The following is a 20,374-nucleotide window of genomic DNA, read 5'->3' on the forward strand; positions in this document are numbered from 1 at the left end:
TTAATGATGTCCTTGCTGGAGTGTTTCGGGTGAAGTGTACTGAAGTCTGAAATTTACTATGAAATGCATCTAAGAACGTAAGTGGACTGATGGATGTATGGATAGATGGTCAGACACTCAGTGTAACAAGCATACTGAGCTGAGAACTGTAGGATCTGAGCAATGGGTATGTCTGTTAACTGTAAAATTCATTCAACTTTAAGTTTGTCTGAAAATGTTAACAATAAAATGTTGATAAAGCAGCAACTATCTCCCCCCAAATAAAATAAAACCTGCAACCAGTCAGGATCTCCCTCCCTCAATTTTAAAATAAATCCTGGATATGTTTATTTTTTTAAATCAGGCAAAGGAAAAAATCTTGAAGATTCAAAGCAAAAAACTGGCAATAACACTTTAATATAGATTTGTGGAACTCTGGTCCTTGCAGTCAGAACACACATTTATAAGCCATAAATAAAGCACGCAGAAACCATAAATTAGTCAGACTTGAGACCTGGATTTCACCGTATCAAGAATGGGAATGCTTTTTTTTTTCTTTTCTTGGGCATTTACAACAGACCCTTACATTATTTTTTTTCTCTTTTTAAAACAATAGTACAACTCTGTTTTCTGTTAAAACTACATAGTTTTACACCGAGTCACTCACAAAAGTTTGTGTTTTTTACTTTTTCTTTTTTTTAATAAAGTAAGACTTCCCTGCAACGACAGCAATGAAGAGGAACCACAACAACAAAAAGTCAAGAATTGGCAGGTTCTTAAAGAAGCAGGCGTCTACACAGTAGTGGAAACAGAGGCTTTTCTTCTTTTTCTTTTTTTAAAACTGTTTAGCTTTTTCTTTTTCCCTCCTTACATAGGATGATAGACATCAGTGTGGCCCACGTGAGGGAGGGAAGGACTGGAGAGGGCGAGGGGAGACCTCCGTGGGGGGGCGGGGCAGGGTGTGAAGGGTTCTTCTCCCTTGCACCTTTCCAGCAGCCCTTCCTCAGAGTCTCCACCCCACTTCCTGTCTCTCCCATCTGGGTCCCGGGCTAGCCGGGTCGCCGCTGTCTTCTTACGAGGAGTTCATAATGGGCCGAGAGTACACCCCCTGGTAGTAGGAGGTGTCTGCGGCCAGGGGCGAGGCATCCAGGCCCGCTTTGTTCGTGACCGGGCCCATGGCCAGGCTTCCCGGCATGGGGGACCCATAGCCGGGGTAGTGCATCACCTGTTCGTAGGCCTTGAGGTCCATTTTGTGGGGCTGGTGGTGGTGATGGCTGTGATGGTGCTGCTGCTCTGACGACATGAGGTTGTTGATGGAGAAGGGGTGGTTGAAGGCGTAGTGGTGCTCCGGCTTCAGGTGGGCCTCGGGCGGCAGGCCCGGGTGATGCGGAGGGCCCAGCAGGTGGGCCGCGGCCTGCTGCTGCTGCTGCCCCGGCGAGGGCGCCGGCTCCGGGGGGCTCAGCGCCGAGGCCGGCGTCCCCTTCAGCTCCCCGAGGCCCCCTCGCTTGTGCTCCTGGCACGGGGAGGCGCTTGAGTGGGGCGACTCGGTGCCCGCCGGAGTCTCGGGAGCGGGTCCGGCGGCCGCCTCTCCGAGCGGACCTTGCGAGGCCTGGGCCCCGGCGGCAGCGGCCGCCTTCTTGCCGCCGCCGCCCGCGGCGCCCGTGGCCTCCTTCAAGGCCAGCTGCTTCTCGCACTTGAAGCGCTTCTGGCGGCGCAGGTAGCAGCCGTTCTCGAACATGTTGCCGGAGTCGGGGTGCAGGGTCCAGAAGGAGCCCTTCCCGGGCTTGTCGGGCGAGCGGGGCACCTTGAGGAAGCAGTCGTTGAAGGACAGCGAGTGGCGGATGGAGTTCTGCCAGCGCTGCTGGTTCTGCCGGTAGAAGGGGAAGAGGTCCATGATCCACTGGTAGATCTCGCTCAGCGTCAGCATCTTGTTGGGGCTCTGCTGGATGGCCATGGTGATGAGCGAGATGTACGAGTAGGGCGGCTTGGCGTGCGTGTAGCTGCGCCGGTACGTCTTGGGGTCGCGCGCGCGGCTCAGGCCCGCCTGCCCGTACATGGGGCTCATGGAGTTCATGTTCGCGTAGGGCGCCAGGCCGCCCATGGCCCCGGCCGCCTGCCCCCCGAGCGGGCTCAGGCTCGGGCTCAGGTGCGGCCCCATGCCCGCCACGCCGGCCGCCCCGGCCGAGCCGCTCATGCCGGCCATGGCGCCCGCCCCGGGGGACATGCCGGCCAGGGACGGGCTCATGCCCGCGCCCACGTACGACGACATGTTCATGGAGCCGGCGCTCATGTTGCCCGAGCCGCTGCCCATGGCGGCCGCCGACATGCTCATGTACGTGTTCATGCCGTTCATCCCCAGGCCGGCGTTCATGTTGCTCACCGAGGAGTAGCCCTGAGGACAGAGCCCGAAGGGAGGCGCATAGCGTTAGCACCGCGGCTGGAGAGAGCCCGGCCGGCTGGCCGGACTCCCGCCCCACACACCACATCCTACGCCCCACACCCGGCCAACGGGCCAGTCCAGGCCCCCGCCTCCAGGGAGACCTCCAGGGAGTCCTGCCTTCGCGCGGCCCCGGCCCAGGCCCCGACCCAGCGTCCGTGTCACCCGGAGCGCGCCGCGATCGCCCTCGGAGAGGGGGCGCGGGGACTGCTCATGATCACCCCTCAGCCCTCCTGCGCCCGGTTCAGATTCTACAGCAGGGGTCTCCAGGAGCGCGCTGAGCCAGGCACCCCAAATGCATCTCCCCTCTGCAGAATCTCCCCGACTCTCAAGTCAGTACACCAAGCAGGCGCCGTTGCCTCAGACGCCACCTCCGACCCTGGCCAGCGACCTGTGGGACACGGCGCTGGGTGATCTCCCGCGGAGACGACCCCAGGGTCCTCTCCTTTCAGCTTTCCTCCCGGACCCCATCCTGGTCCCCAGGGGAACCTCGAAGCGGTTCCCGCGCGGAGCCTATGGCCACCCTGAGACATTGAGTGGCGGGATGGGGAGGGGACCGCGAACTGAGCTGCTGGCGGCTGGACTCTGCGGCCACAAACTTTCTCCCTCTTTGTCGCCTCGTCCTCGACCCTTCTTTTCTCTACCCCAGCCCCCGACTCCTGCCCACCTTCTCCTCTGCAGCTCCCCACCCCCTCGCCGGCCGACCTCCCACCCCTCCCCAGCCGCGCGCTGCCAAACACAACTCTGTTAGGATAGTGCGTGGCTCGGCCACGGAGAGGATTTGGAGGCGCCGCAAGTCAATATTTGATCACAAAGTTAATATTATCTCAAGGCTAACAGTGTGTCGTATAAAAAAAAAAGAGACCCATTTGAGTCGAAGGAGGGTGGGAAAGGCGGCTGCCCCGAGCGGCTGGGGTGGTGTTTAGGGGTGGTGTTGGGCGAGGTGGGGGGCCCGGGAGCCGGCCAGGGAAGCGGTCCCGAGGTTGGAACCGAGGGCAGACGCCGCCACCCCGCTTTCCCCGGCAAAGCCGAGTGCCTACCTCGGGCTCGGCGTAGTAGCTGCTCCAGTCGGACGGCTCGTGCCCTTCCATCTTCACCGCTCCCAGCATACTGGAAGCCGAGTGCATGGCAGTTTAAAATTTAACAGCCACAACAAACGACCGGCAATCACCCCCCCACCCCCACCCTCCTTTAAAAAAAAAAAAGTCGGCCGAGGCACGGTCCCCTCCCTCCCTCTCGCTCTCCCTGTCTCTCGGCCCCGCTCTCTCGGCCGGCCAGAGGCGGTGGTTGGAAGTGGGCGGGAGGGCTGGGTCGCGGGAGGAGGGGGCCGGGGGTAGGAGGAGGCCCGGAGCCGAGCCCCGCCGCCGGAGCGCCCGCCGCCGCCGCGCTCGCGGGCTGCCCGGTGGAGGCCGAGGCTGGCAGTGCCGAGCTGCCCCGAGGCGGCGGGAAGCGCGCGGCGCGGGGGCGGGGGGGGGGGGGGGGACGGAGAGGAGGAGGAGGAGGAGGAGGAAGGGGTGGAGGAGGGAGGGGGAGGAGGTGTGGACCGCGCGGCGGACAAGTGCCGCAGTGACGTGGGCGGCTGGTGATATAGCGCGGCGCGCCGGCGCGGGCCTCCAATCCCCAGACCCCGGGCAGCCCATTTGAATAATCAGCTCACACCTGGGTGAGAGGGAGCCCCGGCCTGCGCCCCGCACCTGCGCGCCCCCTCCCCCCCACTCAGCCGCCCCGCACCCCCGCATGCGGAGCCGCGATGAGCAAGCGAAGAGGGTGGACGCGGGCCCCTGGGGGGCGTCCCCGCGGGAGGAGGGACCCGGGAGGAGGCCACCCGGTGGAGCGGCCCAGGGCTCTGACCCCCACCTCCAACCCTTCTCCCCCTCGGCCTGGTCTCATTGAGCTGGGCGCCTGGTACGTCGGTCCGAGGGCGCGTCCGGCCTCCGCTCAGGCTCCGCAGAGCCTTATCAAAGCCGCATTTATTTATCCCGGTTTCTGCGCTCGCAGGGCTCACTCCCTGTCAAAACAGCCAGCCGGTGACTGAGCCAGTTTGCAAAGCGCTGTCCTATGTAGCAAAACTGTGTACACACCTTGAACTCCCCGGCCGCAGTTGCTGGGAGGCCACTCCCGTTACAGTTAAGACCCAGAGCGGCTACGGAAGGCCTGCGGTCCCGCCGCCCCGGCTTTTTGCCTCCTCCGAGCCCGACCGGGAAGCTGGCGGGGACGAACCCCGTCCCACTGTCCCGGCGCCGGGCGCAGGGCGCAAGTGGCCCCGCCAGCAGCTGCGACGGTTGGGAGACTGTCTGACAGGACGGCGTGTTTCAAGGTTACTTTTCAGCCACAACCGAGGTGCCCACAGCGTTTCGTAACTAAAACAAACAGGGCCGGAGGTGAGGGGTGAGGCGAGAGGAGAGAGAGGAATTAAGGAATCAATACTGGGGCAAAAAGAGTCCGCTCTTTTTGGAAGGAAGGGCTTTGTGTTCTCCGCTTTCCCGAGGAACTGTTGTATGAGATTTAGCAACCCTAGCACCATATTCGTCTTTTTATTTTCGATCCAACTTCCAGTTCAAATGATCATCTGTTCTGGGTTAGCTACGGAGACCTCAGTGAGCCGGATTTGGGGGTGGGGGTGATAGGGGATACTACTACAGCTCTTTGGAGGTGGACACTCTTGATTCTAAAAAACCCAGCTGGGCCGTGAGGATGCAGCTTTCAGTCCCCAACCCCAAAAAGAGAGGGGGGGGGAGGAAAACAGTGGATACCTGGCCCACCTGTCCAGAGTTGTGGGGAGTGGTGGCCAAAGACAGAAGCGAGGTGGCAGGCATCGAACAGAGCATCTAGAGAGGAAGGCGGGGTGAGGGTCAGGCCAGAGGGCAGGGGCGTAGCAGTGGGTTGGCGCAACTCCCACCTCTTCCCTCTACTCCCAGGCGCTGGGGTCCGCAACGCTTTGAGCTAAAGGTGCAGGCGCAGCTGGTCTGACCAATTCATAAAGAGGGTGTTAATGCACCCGCTGAGCGAGGGCCGGGGAAGGGTTCCCCACAGCCAAGGTCTGCGTCTCCCGGAGAGCGAGGACCCCCAAGAGGGACAGGGAGGTCCTGGGTACAGCCCGAGAGTGCCCTGGGTGTAGGCACACAGTGTAGGTGTGTGCGGGGAAGCCGAAGGGACCAGACCCTGGGCATCTCTCATCTGTCCCTGAGCGTGGGTGGAAACTATCTGACCACTCTGCAGAGGGATGGGGAGAGACGGTGCGCACTGGCCTGTTTTTCAAAGCGTTCTGCGGAGGCCCAGGGCAGAAACACAGACACACAAACGCACACGCGCGCACACACCCTTCCTCTTACCCGCCGGGCCCTTCTCACATTCAGGAGTATGTGTGCTTAGTCACTCAGTTGTGTCCGACTCTTTGAGACCCCACGGACTGTAGCCCGCCAGGCTCCTCTGTCCGTGGGATTTCCCAGGCAAGAATACTGAAGTGGGTTGCCATTTCCTTCTCCGGGGGATCTTCCTGAACTAGGGATCGAACCCACGTCTACAGCATTGCAGGCTAATTAATTACCGTTTGAGCCAGTAGATCAGACAGTAAAACCGAAGAAACGACAGACAGCTTTCCGGGGTTCAGGAGATGGAAAGCTCGAGCGTCCTGGTAACCCTAGTATGTGCGTCTATGTGAGTGTCCACTCCTCTCTTTACGCTCTTGGCTCTGGAAACCTCTTCGCCCGCAGAAGAGAGCGCGGTCCCAGGGAGGAGGGCGCGCCCCTGAGTGGCCCAGCCCTGGGTCCCCGGCTTCCACAGTGACAGGGCTCCCCCTGTCGGTTACGCGGCCCCGGGATAGACCCGAGCCCTACGGACGCCGGCGCCTCTAACCCAGCGATCCAGGCGCTCTCGCCGTCCGACGGCGTCTCCCAGTCTCTCGGGAAAGGCCTCGGCGGGGTGGGGGTGGGGATGGGGGGGCTGGCGCTTCTTCCAGGCTCCCAAGTTCTGCACAAACCCAGATCGGCCTCCGCCGCCTGTGGCGACGCCGCGGAGCTCGGGTGACGCGGCCGCGGGGACCCTCCCCGGGAAAGGCGAGCGCAGCCGGCTGATGCTGCGGGGAGCGAGCGCTCACGCCGCCGGCCCGCCGCTGGTCCCCGCGCCGAGGCCCGAGGGGGCGCTCCCACCCCTGCGACTCTGGCTCCTTCCCTTCCCGGCAGCTCGAGTTTCTAAAGGTTGATTCAGAGCGTCTGGCACGAGAGCCTCAGGCTGGAATGCTGTAAATTGCTCCGGGAGCTTCTCTCCAGGAAAAAAGTTCGCGGGTAACTCGGACTGAAAACAGATGTTTCTCCAGCTCTCCCCCCACCCCCTTATCTGAAGGAGAACTGAAACCTGCAAAACTTTCCTTTGCCCGTGTCCCCTGTTACCCGGACTTGTCCGGCGCTGCCGGGTTTGCGTAGAAGTCGCCTTATAACTGACGACTATGCTAGGGGTTAGCGCGCGCTGATTTTATTCCGGGTGCTGCTCCAGCGCATTTACTGAGACTCAAATCTGGGCCTCCTCCGGTGTCCCTGCAATTTCCAGCAACACTCCTTCATCCCCGTGCTCTCCATCATGTGAAACTAGCCAGTGGGGAAGGGACATCAACAAACAGAACTCAACTTCCCAAACCGATGACCCATAAAGTATCAAAGGGTGGTGGTGGGGCGGGCGCTTCTGGCTGATCAAGATTCCGGTTTTGGAAGCCTTTTAGAGAATACAGGCCTTGCTTTAGGGAAGCTGTCCCCAGATTTTTTGGCACCAAGGACATGGTTTCATGGAGGACAATTTTTCCAGGGACCAGGGTGGGGGGAGATGGTTTCCAAATTACATTTACTGTGCACTTTATTTCTATTATTATTACATCAGCTCCCACCTCAGATCACCAGGTATAGGACCCTTGCTTTATTTAGCGCATTACCAGACAAGTTTGCAGGTGAGATTAAAACGGAAGAGACAGAGAAAGGTGACTTAGCAAAATCTTGTGAAAATACACATTTTACCTCCAAATAACCTTTGGTTTGGGGGAAATCAGACACCCACCCGTCCGTTATTCATTCACAGTGGCATTTTCAGGGTGAGTCCCAAGTCTTAATAAAGAAGAGGCATATAGTTGTGTCAAAGGTTGTAATTAACATTTCATTTTCTGTGGTTGTTATTTCTGAAATTTCGTTTAGAAAAATCAGACTATCAAAATTAGTCTACTTGGCATTGAACATTCAGATACTTTTTTTGCTGGCTTTTATAGCTCTTTGATGGCCAAAATCCCAGTTGTTTACAGAGAGTGCAATTGAAAAGATAATTAGCAAAGAATATCTTTCAAAGGAGATTTATGTGAAAACACACACACACAAGAAAGTGATTTTCAAAGTGAGAGAAAAGCAAAATATGACATTGTAGGTTTATACACAGTAAGTTTATACACATGCACACAATCTACCTCTCTTGGGCAAGATTCACAGGAAAAGATGGGAAATAAATCCTAATAAAGAATGACAAAAAAAAGACAAATATGTTGCTAGCAACCCTGGTTGTGTTTGGTGGTAGGATTATCTCTTCAATCTATATTTTTCCTGCAGTATAGTTGTATCATTGTATATAATAAACTATTATTTTATGATGACATTATTTTTTATTATTTTAAGTGAAATATATAATAAGACTATTAGATTTGATGTCATGGAAACTTTACCAAAATAACTTACACTATATTCACTCAGTTCTCACCTGTGCAAGAAGAAGTCAACGTTCCAAGGGAACAAGGATTTGAGTTCAGAAAACAAACCAGTATTATGTTCTCTGAGCTGTGTCAGTGCCCTTCTTGAGTTGAGGGAGGAAGAGAAGCGATTTGCATGCCAACCTCAGGCAATGACTTCCTAGCTTGGTACCAGGGAGGGGTGAGGCTCTGTCCACAGGTCCCATTGAATGAATTTGGTGCTCACATCTCTTTCTCTGATGCATGTAGAATTTGATAGCTGTTTGGATGGTTGGGTGCAATTATGCATTGTGCATCTTTTGTGAGCTTCCTTGGTGGTCAGGTTGAGCAGTTGTCAATCCAATTCCCATCTTTGTAGGCCTGTAGAGAAGGTCAATGATCTGCCCATTCGGGTCCATGGTCTGACGAATATTTCTAGTATCTTCTTGGCATCCTGTCTACCCTTGTCGAGGCTTTAGCACCTTTCTATATGTGGGACTCTTAAGCAGGTAATTAAACTAATCAGAAGAGATAAAAATAAAGAAATGACAATTTTGAGTAGCAGTAGCAACATGTCAGTGTGAGTGAGAATAAGCTCCTCTTAAGGGATGCCTAAATTATATGTATCTGTATTGGTGGCCCTGTGAGCTCTTTCATACATTTAGATGTTATTCTTGGAGGTAATCTGTTATTCCTGCCCAAAAGGCCAGCAGTAGACCTAACTGAGGATGGGGGTCATGGAGAATCCATCACACGCCTGAAGAATCAGACCTAGACATTCCTTCTTAGGAAAGTGGAGATCAGAAGGAGGTTAGCAAGGGCTGAATTTGAGTCGTAGGCGGTTGTTTGCTTCTGCCTTCCATCTCAGAGTGATATAAGGGCTCTGGGTAAATAGAAAAAAATTAGAACCAACTTGCTCTCCTATTAAGCAGTGATGATGAAGAGGAGTTTATGGATTTCTGGCCCATTCAGCAACTACCTTAATGAGTAATTCCTATACTACATACGGCGAGACTGCAGCCCTTACCATTATAGACAAAGCCATGAGCTTAAAGAGGTCATTTTCTTCTACTTGCTCCTCTTCTCCTCTTCTGCCATGGGTTCCAGCAGAACTTACTCTGCTTATGTTTTCAAGTGTCCTTTCAGCAGTGACCCAGCGATTTTTCCTGAGGGCCAGAACCCTATTCCAAAGGGGAGTCTACTTGTCACCATTCAGAATTACTGACTTGTTGTCAGGGATGTATGTAAACCTCAGGTGAAGTACGCTGCCTGTGTTGACCCATAATTGATGGGGAAAGAAAGGGCTGGGTCCTCTGAAGCCAGCCTGATGGCATGATGCCTGGAGAAAGTAGCGGGTCAGGGGCATATGGCAGGCCACTCCAGTCCTGCTACCATCTGTAATCTCTCTCGGGTACCAACTTTCCATCCTACAGGTACTAGCGGGGTTCTGGCTCTGGGAAGAAGGCAGAAGGAGCACCTGCAGTCTTGAGAAGTGCCCCGTGTTTGTGTGTGTGTGTGTGAGAGAGAGAGAGAGAGAAAACATGCAAGTGTGTAATACACGAGTCTGTATTCACTTCTCATCTACTTTATTTCCGAGAGTCCTTCCCGAGGAAGGACTGCAGAGCTTCCTGAAAAGTGAGAGCTTCGTTTGACTGGGAGGGTTAGCATATTACAGCCACTGTGACCCACAGGGGCCCGGGTAATTAACCAGGGCTGGGACCACCCCTCAAATTTTTATGTGCATAACCTTCCCCTGGGGATCTTGTTAAAATGCAGATTCTGATTCAGCTGGTCAGGGGAGGGGCTTGAGAGTTTGCATTCTAACAGACTTCCAGGTGGTGCAGCGCTGGCTGGTCCGAAGACCGCGGCTGGAAGAGCCCCGCTTCCCTAAGTCATCTTGCCGTCTGTCCTGAGAAGGGTGGTGGTTTGGGCCTTGATGAAATGTGAAGTGTTAAGTCCATCGTCACCTTCAGTGGGTTCTCCTCTCCCACTCACTCAGGCCACACGAACCGTCTCCGCAGCCGGGATGCACCTTTCCAGGGTTCAGAACGTGTTCTCAGCTTGGGGCGTGGAGAACGTGCTCTCCCCGCCTCCCTCCCCGCCCCCACCCGGCATTGTCTGCGGCCCGCACCTCCAAGCGCCTCTCCTGGGACCTCCCCGGTTGACAAGGCAGAAGTGGGAACCTACAGCAATGATCAGTTTGTGATTTGGAAGCTGTCATTTTCCGAGCAAAGTTGGTCTAAACAAAGTGTCCCTGCAATCACGCTGCATCACAAAGATTCCCCCTTCGCTCTTCTCGGAAAGCGAGAGAACCCCAAGACTCTCCGGTCCTGCCTCCCGGGAATCTGGCTCTGGACTCGCTGACCTTTTCCTTAACATCCCCCGACCCTCATCACTGATCCCAGTGTGTATTTTTAAGTAGCAAAATAGATCCAAGGAAAGTGACAAGGAGATTCCTGTTTATCCAGTTTGGAATGGAGTTTGCACGTCCTCCTCCTGGGGAAGACCTGGGTCTCCTGTGGAAGCAACCGGGACTGGGAACTTTCTTCCATAGACGCTGACCTGCTGCCGAACTAGCACCGCCTGACCGATGCTCCAGAAAAAGAACAAGAGCAGGAGTAATGCAGTTTGAATCCGCAGACACGCCAGAATTAACCGCCCCGCCCCGCCGCCCCCCCGCACCCCCCCCCGCCAGGAAATACACTGTTTCTCTTGCTCCCAACCAAATATTTTCCAACATGTATAATAGGAAACGTTTAGAAACTAAAGTGTGAGTCTCTAAGGTGAGAAGAATGTAAAAACTCAAGCTGTTCCTTTAATGCTTATTCTATTTGCAATGTGCACCCATAATTAGCGCTCAGATCATCTTCCCCTTGTGGGAATTTAAATAAGTCCTTCCTTCTGAAAAGGACTCCTTTCCAGGTAAGAACTGCTAAAAAGGAGTAAATGTATTTCTTTACTCCTGTGGGCAGATTCTTCTTATTTCTACTATACTTATAAAAGCACAATGTAAACATAAGAAGAATTTTAGACCAAGTCCTTAATATGTTTGATTTTAAAGCAGTAGGTGCTGGGGGTGAAAGAGCTGGGGAGGACATTGTACTCAGCTGCTTTGAGATCCCTGGATGGAGCTGGATATAAAAAACAAACTTACTTTGCAGTTTCTTTCACCCCTGCTGGTTACATCACCCCATAAGTTGCCTCTGTCATACTAAAGGGATAGAGATTCGAGGTGCTGTTTTTGCGTGTATTGTTTTGCATCATATAACAAATGATCAATGCTGTTTAATATACTCCAGAAAATTCTACATGAATAGATCTGTGCCTTCCCAAATCCTGAGAGTTTAGCTCTCCCCTTTAAGAGGAAACCTGGCAAGGTCATCCTTCTAAGTCTTCAAAATAAAGTGCTAAGTGGATGCTAATGATGAGGACCATCTGGTCCTGGTGGGAGTTCTGTGTTGCTCCCACCTCCCCAGGCTTTGTGGTCAAATAGAAATGGCAAGAAGCCTTTTTTTCTTCTTCCCTGTTTCTTTCTTTCTTTCTTTTTAATCCTTTTTATGCTTAATTTAGAACTACAGGTAAAAATTTTTTCTTTATGTTTATTCCTCAGGTTTACTGGCCCCCAAGTGACCAGGATCTTCATGGTGGGAGGGGTAATATTTGCATCAGTTCCCCAAACTCCAGGGTTCCCTAAACTCCAAGGTTCCCTCTCGAAGGTGGGAGTTCCCTTTGTCCCTGGGGAACTGGAGTGAGCTGCTGAGGGCTTGCCTCAGACCACCCAGCCCTTCTGTCCCAACCTGGGACATTTGATTCCAACTTTGAATTGTTTCCATATCACCATATTTACTGAGGGAGAAGTCATCGGAAGCATGGAAAAGAGAAAACACTCATGGGTAGGGTTTTCAGTTATTGGTACTCAGTGTGTGTGTGTGTGTGTATGTGAGTGTGTGTGTGTGATTGATCTACATTACGTCCAAGATTGTAACTCTCAAAGAATAAGGCTAAATAAACCATTTGTTGTTGTTGTTTAGTCCCTAAGTCATGTCCAGCTCTTTTGCAACCCCATGGACTGTAACCTGCCAGGCTCCTCCACCCATGGGATTCTCCAGGCAAGAATACTGGAGTGGGTTGCCATTTCCTTCTCCAGGGGGTCTTCCTGACCCAGGGATCAAACTTTTGTATCCTGCATTGCAGGCAGATTCTTACCCAACTTAATTGTAGAACATTAAGAAACTGTTAAAAGAATGATATAAATCTCTCTGAAATTATATAGAAAGTATATCTACTTTATGATGAAAGGTTAAATACTCATTGGACTGGGGTAATTGATTTAATTTTTGTAAAGATAATTCTGACTCTATGCACAGAAAAGGTTTAAAAGTTGTACACAAGGCTGTTAACAATTACACCCCCAGAAGTTGGGACTTGGAAGGCTTTGGAGAAGACTTGCCATTTTCACTTTATATTTTCCTCTATTTTTAAACAATTATTTCTTCTCTTTTTTGTCATTAAATAATGTTAAGTAAACAAACATTGAAAAGTGCAGTCTTTGCCACTGGGTAGATGACAGGCTGCACATGGTATTTCTGCTCCTATGATCGAACATATGTTTTTCTGCCTCTTGGTTTGGAGAAAATGAGTGAGTCTGCTGGAGACACAAAGATCATATTTGCAAGAAAAGGATCAAACTAGGAATACCCATAGCCCAGGAGTGTTAGGTAAGAAAAATAAGCTGCTAAGACTGAATAAACCTGTCCTAACTTAAAAAATAAAAAGTAGATGTCCCAGGGCAGATCTTAAAGAATCGGGCAGTACTTAAACTGCTGTGGGTCTTAATTGCTGATGGTCCTCAGGAAGGGAAATGATTGAAATGGCGTTCTCTGTGGTTCAGCTTAATTAATATTTATGGATGCAGAAGAAAATTAAATAAGCAAACGGTGTAATTTTAAACAGTCTGTGGTCCTGGTAGCAGGACTCACAATAAATTCAGAAGCAGGAAGAGAGTGCTGAGAAATGGTTCCTGATTTCAGGTTTCTTCCCTTCTTCCACCTTCCAGGCAACCTGACCCTTTTTTTTTTTTTTTTTTTTTTGTACTGCAGCTTACTTCAGTACTGATATCTCCAAACACTACTGCCTGGTTCACTTCTGATTTTTGCATGTTTTTGTCTTTGTGACTGGTTATCTGCAGGAAAATTTTCTTTCATGGGGCATGCTTATGGGAGGGATTATGTCCAAGGATGTTAGCTCTGGCACCATCTCTAATGGACCCACTGGGTGTTTCTGGGGTGTGTATCTGCCACTTACTGATTCTTTCCATGGTTTGATGAGTTGAGCTTTTCTTTCTTAGGGGCAGAGGGCTGATGAGATAGCACAGCTTCCCTTTCATGGGGAATCCTGACCTTAGATCCACTTCTGCACACTAACAAACATTTATTGGATGGATGGATGGATGGAAGGATAGTTGGATGAATGGATGGAAGGACGGATGGAGGAACAGAAGACAGTTGCTATGCAACTCTAGTGGAAAAACTCATAGTTTACCCATGAGGAATGGTATTGGAGGGATAAAATCAGATTAGGAAAAGTTGTGAGTGAGTTCTTTTCAAACTTCAATTGATGGCTCATCAGTGTGTTGGGGCAGTAATCTACTTCACTGAATCATCATTAATTAAAGGAAGGGAATAGCATAGAATTTCTCTGTGCATCGCATATAGAAAAGGCATGTGTAGTTCTGAAAAACTTGGTATAAACGTGTGTGTATCTGCAGCAGGATGGAAAATGCATTCTCTACTGGGTTAAGTGTTAGTCATGTCCAACGATTTGCTACTCTATGGGGTGTAGCCTGCCAGGCTCCCTTGTCCTTGGAATTCCCCAGGCAAGAACACTAGAGCGGGTTGCTTTTCCCTTCTCCAGAGGATCTTGACCCAAAAATCAAACCTGGGTCTCCCTCACTACAGGCCGACTCTTTACCTTCTGAGCCACCACTTCAAAAAACCTGAAAGACCAGGTCCACTGGGAGCTCAGGGTTTCTTAGCAAAAAATCTTCAGATTTCCCATTTGGAGTGGAGATAACAGCAAAAATCACAGAGTGCATGAGGATGAAATGAGTTGAGGACTTGATGGGTACCTGGTATTTTGAGACCATCTGATCATTCTTACTTTCCCTCCCTGCTCCCTCAGCATTGCATCAGGGGGAATTCCAACCCTGCCCAGAGAGATGCGTGATGCCTCGTCCTACAGTTTGTCCTCTCAAATCTAACCAAATCAACCTTCTTAAAAGACAATTAAACCTTCTCAAAATGATGCCACATATTTGAAAAGATCATTCTCATTTCTCTGGATGAGGTCAGAGCTGGGCTGAGTGCTGGGTCAAGGACCACTCCAGAATGAGCAAAAGTGTTCTACCCACTTGCAACTCTTAGCAAGAGCTAGACCTTGGTTTCAATTCCATGGCTTTCTCTTCCTTGGAAAGTTAAATTCAATGTTGACAGTAAGTCCCAACCTCTCCCTATTTCCAATTCTTTCTAAACCCTCTACCACGTGCTAAACCATTCCTCTTTCTCCCCCCCAACCCCATCCTCTTCCTGAAGTCATTTGGTCCAGAAAACCCCTGCATCCAAATGTTTTTGTAACTCCCCTCTTACACCTTCCCAGTTCACCACTTCTCTTTCTGATTCCCATTCTATTCTCCTAATATCCTTCACATTCCCCTTCTTCCACATCCACCAAGCCATCTTCCACCCAGTCATGTTCTCCTGGTGACCCAAACCTGGCAGAAGCCCCATTCATCTTTCTAGAAGGCTCCTCAGCTGCCAGAGCCAACCTGCTACCCTTTTCCTGCTGGCTGCTTCAGACCAACCTTGGCACCTGTGCTGGGGAGGAGTGTTTGCTAAATTTCAACCATTAGATTGAAAAAAAAAAAAAAAAACTTCCACTTCGACTTATTTCAGGTAACTTCAATGTTTTCGTTCTCTTGAGAGGACCAACATAGCCACCTGTTTTGTAAGAAAATGAAAATTTTGCCCTTAGTGATGGAAAACTCCCCCCTTTTCCATGGGACCTAGTGAGTTTGCAAACTTTGCTCTTACAATGAGTATGGCAGTGAATCTTCTTGTCTGTGCACATGCCCATGTTCCTCTAGTGCCTGGAGGTTCTGGAGAGATCCACACATTACCCTGTAGAGGTCATTTCTGCAGATGAAAGGGGGTGTGCTGGGGTGAGGGCATAATGAAGGAGACTTTGTCTTTATCTGTCATGTTTTAATTTCTTTGCAAAGAGGATGCATCCACATGTTATTTTTGTATTTAAGTTATGCTGAAATGTTTCCAAGAGCACTGACAAATTCCAACACTAGCAGTTCTCATCAAGAGGTTAATCAAGCACCTCCTTGCTCTGCACCTCTTTCCTCTGGGTTGCAGCCAGTGGTCATGGTGGTGGAACTGATCCTCTCTTGCATGAGTCCTCAAGGATTAGAAATTCTGTTCTGAAGCTTCCTTCTTTTCAGTTCCTGTCACACTTGTGACAGGATGTGTAAACCAACCTTGGCCTTAGCTCTCATTTAAAGACACTTTTGTCCATATTCTTGGAGCAGGTCGGCCAATGTGCATCTATCTGATAAACATATGTGAATCCCCAGCCATGCCCCTTGGGTTCAGGGCTCACAGGGCATCATGGATGTCTTCAAGGAGTTTCCAGGGTCGAGAGTGGACAAGAAATCAGCACAATGCGGTGTGTTAGTGCATCCCAGGGGGCAACAATCTGATCTTCCTGGGATGGGAGGGTCCATGCCTCCTGCCCAGGAGTGATGTTAAGTCCTACCTGGGGGAAGGAGATGAGTTCCACAGGCTGAAAGGGACCCAGAGCTCCCCTAGTGGAGGGAAGCGGCAGCGCAAGGGAGTGCCCCAGACCCAGCTGGGGAAGCAGCCTGGAAGAGACCATGAAGCTGCAGGGGGACAGAGGACGGGTGTCAACTAGGGTTTGGAGTGGCTGTTACCCTGACAGTGTGGAGGGAAGGGAGGCTGGACCCAGGACCGTCTCTCATCTGGCTCTGGTCTAGCAGGCTAACTGCTGGGAGTGACAACCACAGGCCATTTCAGCATCTCGGGGTTCTTGGGCTGCAGAGGTCACGGCCCTTCCTGGGATGGCCCATATTCCATCTTGATGGAGGAGATCTCAGGCTCACTCCAGACATCTCTATGGGCTGCACTAGCTCCGAGGTACCCCCCTGGGTTCTGCAAGGCTGCTTTGGGGCCACATGGAAGCTTAGCTTGCCCCTCTGCCCACAGCTACCTCCACCCCCACCCTCCCGCTCTGCTAGATGTTGAGCCCACCGGTCCCCCATGAACACGGCACAGGCTAAACCCCACTGAGAAGCTGTCTTGGGGAGTCCAGATGAACAACCACTTTGGAGCTGCAACACCAATCCGGATGGGGAGACTCCCCAGTGCCGGAGACATCCTAGTTCTACCTCTGGCCTCTGAGGGTGTCTCCAGAAAACTCCAAGCTGACACAGACAGGAAGGTATTGGGTGACATAAAATTACAGAACCGGGAGTCAAAATTCTCTTAGTTCCCGTTTCCCCATGAAGTAGAGCCAAGGAATCAAGTGCAGACTGACACTTGACTCAGCAAACACTGGGAAAACACTGGTGATCTGAGAGCAGGAAGGGAAGGCAGCTGATAAGGGGCTGGTGGTAAAGCCAGTTGCTACTGGGGCCATCAGGAGCTTCACCTACAGCGGCTTCTTAAGGCAAAGGAGAAACTGCGCTGCGGATGTATCTCTGGGAGTAGGAGGGAGTGGGGGGTGTCTGTTCCCCAATCCTGCACTGCTGATTGACAGCTGCTGTTGGGGGTCTTAAGCCTCCAGACACTTCCAGCCCTAAGCAGGGAGGGTAAAACCCTTTTGCTAGAAAGCTGCCTATGGAATCTGGTAAATGCAAGGAGGGTTTGGGGAGAGGGGGGGATATTCAGGGCCCTGTCACCATCTCTGTATGTTCCAGGGTCTCCATTTCTTAATAGCCCAGCCCGCCTAAGCCTCAGCCCCTGAATCATCAAACAAAGATAATGCTTATGAGGGCTTCTCAGGGGTGAGAACTTTAAATGTGACTTTGCTTTAGTTCTCAAAGATTATGGTTAAGGATGGGTGACATGGTGGGCAGATGGCCATGTCATAATATTAATCCTTGTCATCACACACTCTGGCCCAGCACTGCCCTTCCTAAGTGTGGAGAGGCCATGAGCCCCCTCCAAGATCTCCAGGATGGAATCCACCTTCCAAATGTGAATTTGCAGAGTCACGTGCAGTTGGTCCCCTGCATTCACCAAAAGTTACGCTCTGCCAGCACCCTCTAGCACTGTCAAAGGGGCCACTCAGAAGAGTGTTGCAGAATCCAGGCACCATGCTCTTTCCACACTTTTTAGGGCTAACATCTGAGGACAGTGAGGTCAGTGTCCACCCGGGGGCTGAACAGGGTTGAAGGTCCTCCTGTCTCCATGGCAGTGCTTGCGGCACCACAAGGAAGGCAGATAGAAGTGCCTAGTTCTAAGAGAAACCTTCTAAAAGTGTGCATTTTCAACATTCAGTGGCGAAAGAGTCAGCTCAAGTATTGAGTAAAGGTGAACTTTGTTCCTTATTAAATAGAAGGTAAACCGTTGCCTTGCTCCCTGTTTCCTGGTGAGATGATTCACCTGCAGTGAATGAGGACTCATGATAACATTATATCATCATGGAAAATCCTCCCTGTAAAGGCCGGATCTAACTGCTCCTTAAGCCCCAGAGGCCAGAGAGTACAATACACTGGGCTCAAACAGAGCAGAGATCACAGAGAAAAGCTCTTATAAATCGACCCTAAACACTTTTGTGCAAAAAAAATCCCAAACTGTTGTAATTCTCACCATGTGTGAGAAGGGATATCCCATTTTCAGGTCTCTTTCTACAAAGTACTGATGGAATTTCTCCCATCCTTGTAAGAACTCTCACTCCCTGAGTCCCAGATTACTTTTAACAGAAAGCCTTTGATTAGATCCCCATGAGGTTAATGAGACCTTAAATCAGTCACAAACCCTTCAAAATTTATCTGGAAATTGCACCCGCTCTTTATTTTTATCACTGTTCCAATGGTCCTTCCTATAATTGAGTTTTACGTTCTAGACATTAATCATTGTAATTTTTAAATCTAGATAACATCTGAAGGACAAGTTCCCATTTCCTAATCTTGTTTTAGGCAGTCCGGAATAATAAGCTTTCAATTCAAGATAAAAAAAAAATAAAATTTACACATGCACACAAACTTGAGATGTTTCAGACTTTATGATCTGAGCATAAAAAAGAAAGGGTTGAGCCTTTGATTCATATTCTATTTAATCACGGGTACACCAGTGCTGGAGGGATTTGCATGTTTAAAGGAGTGCGCAGAAAGGCAGCCCACATAATGAATTCTGCGGGGTCTTGGCGGAGGAATTGGTATTCATCCTTGGCGCTGGTGTCTGCTGCAGGGTCTGTGTTCTCCGTGTGCGCTGCTTGGGTGCCAGTGCCCAGCAGCGACCAATCATATGGCGTCGGAGGGAGGACTCCATCTCTGCTGGACTTGGACTTAGGAGGAGAGATGAGTTGAGTGGCTACAGGGTCCACAAATTGGTTTGCAGGGTGTGTGTGCCGCAAGAGTCGAGGCGTGGGTGGTGGGGTTTGATTAGGAAAACACCTCTTTCTTGGGGGTTTGAAGACCCAGAGGCATCCCTTTCTCCAGTTTCTGTTGGTAGTTGCATGGGTCACCTCTTTTTTTCTGGTGGGAGAATGTGCTGGAAAATGGTCTGAGAATGAGCTAAATAGTCTTTAGCTCTCAGACTGGTAAGAACTTCGACATTCAAGTGTTCCACAGGTTGTGCTAAAACTGCCGCGGATCCTCAGGACCTGGAAATAGCTAGCTATGGTTGAGGTTATTTAAAATTTTACAAGAAAAGGCGAAGGCACACCACTAGGGCAGGCACATTGAAACCACTGTTTCTGAAAGGGTTGTGTGAGAAGGAGCCGGAATGGGGGCCGGGAAAAAAAAAAAAAAAAAAAAACCTCAGTTTTCCTTTAGCTCAGGCTTACTCATCACCTTTTCTCTCCAACTGTGTCAACATGGGTGCAGGACCTCCTGTCCGTCAGCACCTTTGATGTCTGGAAATCCCTCCTCTCTGTCCTCATCACCCACTGACTCTGCCAGGGACTGCTGCTTCCGGGAAGTTTATCATCCAGCGGAACATGTGGTCTAGCCCAAAAGTTTTCATGGCATGAGATAAATGGATGATCGTACTTAGAGCATGACTTTTAGAATCAAGACTTTGACTTGAGTCTGATTCTGTCACTTCTGAGCTGGGTAACCTTGATGAGAATCCAGAGCCTCTTAAGTCACAATTTCTCCATCTTTCAAGGAAGGTAATGGTTGTTTCTTTCTCTCAGGGTGGTGGGGACCATACCTGTCAGGCACCCAGTGGTGGCTCCCAGAGAGGGATTATTCATGGCCTCTGAAAATACAGTATAGTTTATCCCCCTCATGGCTACAGCTTGCTGTGGGAAGAGCCAAATGAATTTTCACTGAATTTGAAAGTGGCCTGACTTCCAACACTATGAATCTCCTTTGGGGGACTCTGGGAGGTGATGTCATCCAGGGCAGCTAGGGCCCTGCCTTTCATCCCCTACCCTGCCCACCTGTTCAGCCAGGTGGTGGAAAGGGAGGCATATTTCTTTTGAGGATGCTTAATGCTTCCTCCGGTTAGGCTGAAGTTCTGACCAGTTGTTATGACAGCTTGCTTCTTCTCCTCATCATTATAGGAGAAAATCCTGGTGTTTGAGATTGACACCTTGGAGAGCATCTTATTCTTCCACATAAGGTGACATAGAAGATAGAACTGTTCTGACCCAAGGCAAGCATTTCCAACTTTTTATCATGGTTATTTCTAAAATCAGAGAAATAAACATTTTACTGGCACTGTCCTTCCCAAATGCATGGGAAAGACGGTGGAGAGAGACTCAAATGACCCAGCTTTGCCCAGAGTTTTGTCTCTTGGAAGCTGGGTGACCCTGAGTAAGCTGGTTAAGCCTGGAAACTTAACATTTAAACCAAGCAAGGACATGCACACGAGCAGAGACTATGAAGGTGACCAAAGATCATGGTGGGGGCTGGGGAGCAGGTAAAAGCTCAGTCCTATGACCTGGTGCCCAGGGACACAGAGCTGAAAGGGTCTGAGAACTCCTCTTATGAACCAGTTACTGGTTTGGGG

General features: G+C 50.8%; 1 protein-coding gene across 2 annotated transcripts; it reads right to left on the bottom strand.

The window, feature by feature from the left end:
* Nucleotides 1-377: 377 nt before the first annotated feature.
* FOXA2 (forkhead box A2) lies at nucleotides 378-4,695 on the bottom strand. Of its 2 annotated transcripts, XM_070472239.1 has the most exons (3): nucleotides 4,498-4,695; nucleotides 3,457-3,526; nucleotides 378-2,371 (listed from the first exon to the last, which is right to left on the bottom strand). In XM_070472239.1, exons 2-3 carry the CDS (start codon nucleotides 3,523-3,525, stop codon nucleotides 1,052-1,054), a joined length of 1,389 nt encoding a protein of 462 aa, XP_070328340.1. In that variant the 5' UTR covers nucleotide 3,526; nucleotides 4,498-4,695; the 3' UTR covers nucleotides 378-1,051. The 2 variants fall into 2 exon arrangements, with proteins under 2 accessions (XP_070328340.1, XP_020733960.2); XM_020878301.2 differs by lacking the exon at nucleotides 4,498-4,695 and having other exon boundaries at nucleotides 3,457-3,600.
* Nucleotides 4,696-20,374: the final 15,679 nt, after the last annotated feature.

The sequence above is a fragment of the Odocoileus virginianus genome, chromosome 9, assembly GCF_023699985.2.
Source record: "Odocoileus virginianus isolate 20LAN1187 ecotype Illinois chromosome 9, Ovbor_1.2, whole genome shotgun sequence".
In the NCBI taxonomy this organism is placed as follows: Eukaryota; Metazoa; Chordata; class Mammalia; order Artiodactyla; family Cervidae; genus Odocoileus; species Odocoileus virginianus.

Bases quoted from the DNA above. Each gene is read 5' to 3' on its own strand.
- FOXA2 (XM_020878301.2), bottom strand. From the start codon at position 3,543: ATGCACTCGGCTTCCAGTATGCTGGGAGCGGTGAAGATGGAAGGGCAC. The intron at 2,372-3,456 runs GTAGGCACTCGG...CTCTGTCCTCAG, and splicing joins GCTACTACGCCGAGCCCGAG to GGCTACTCCTCGGTGAGCAA.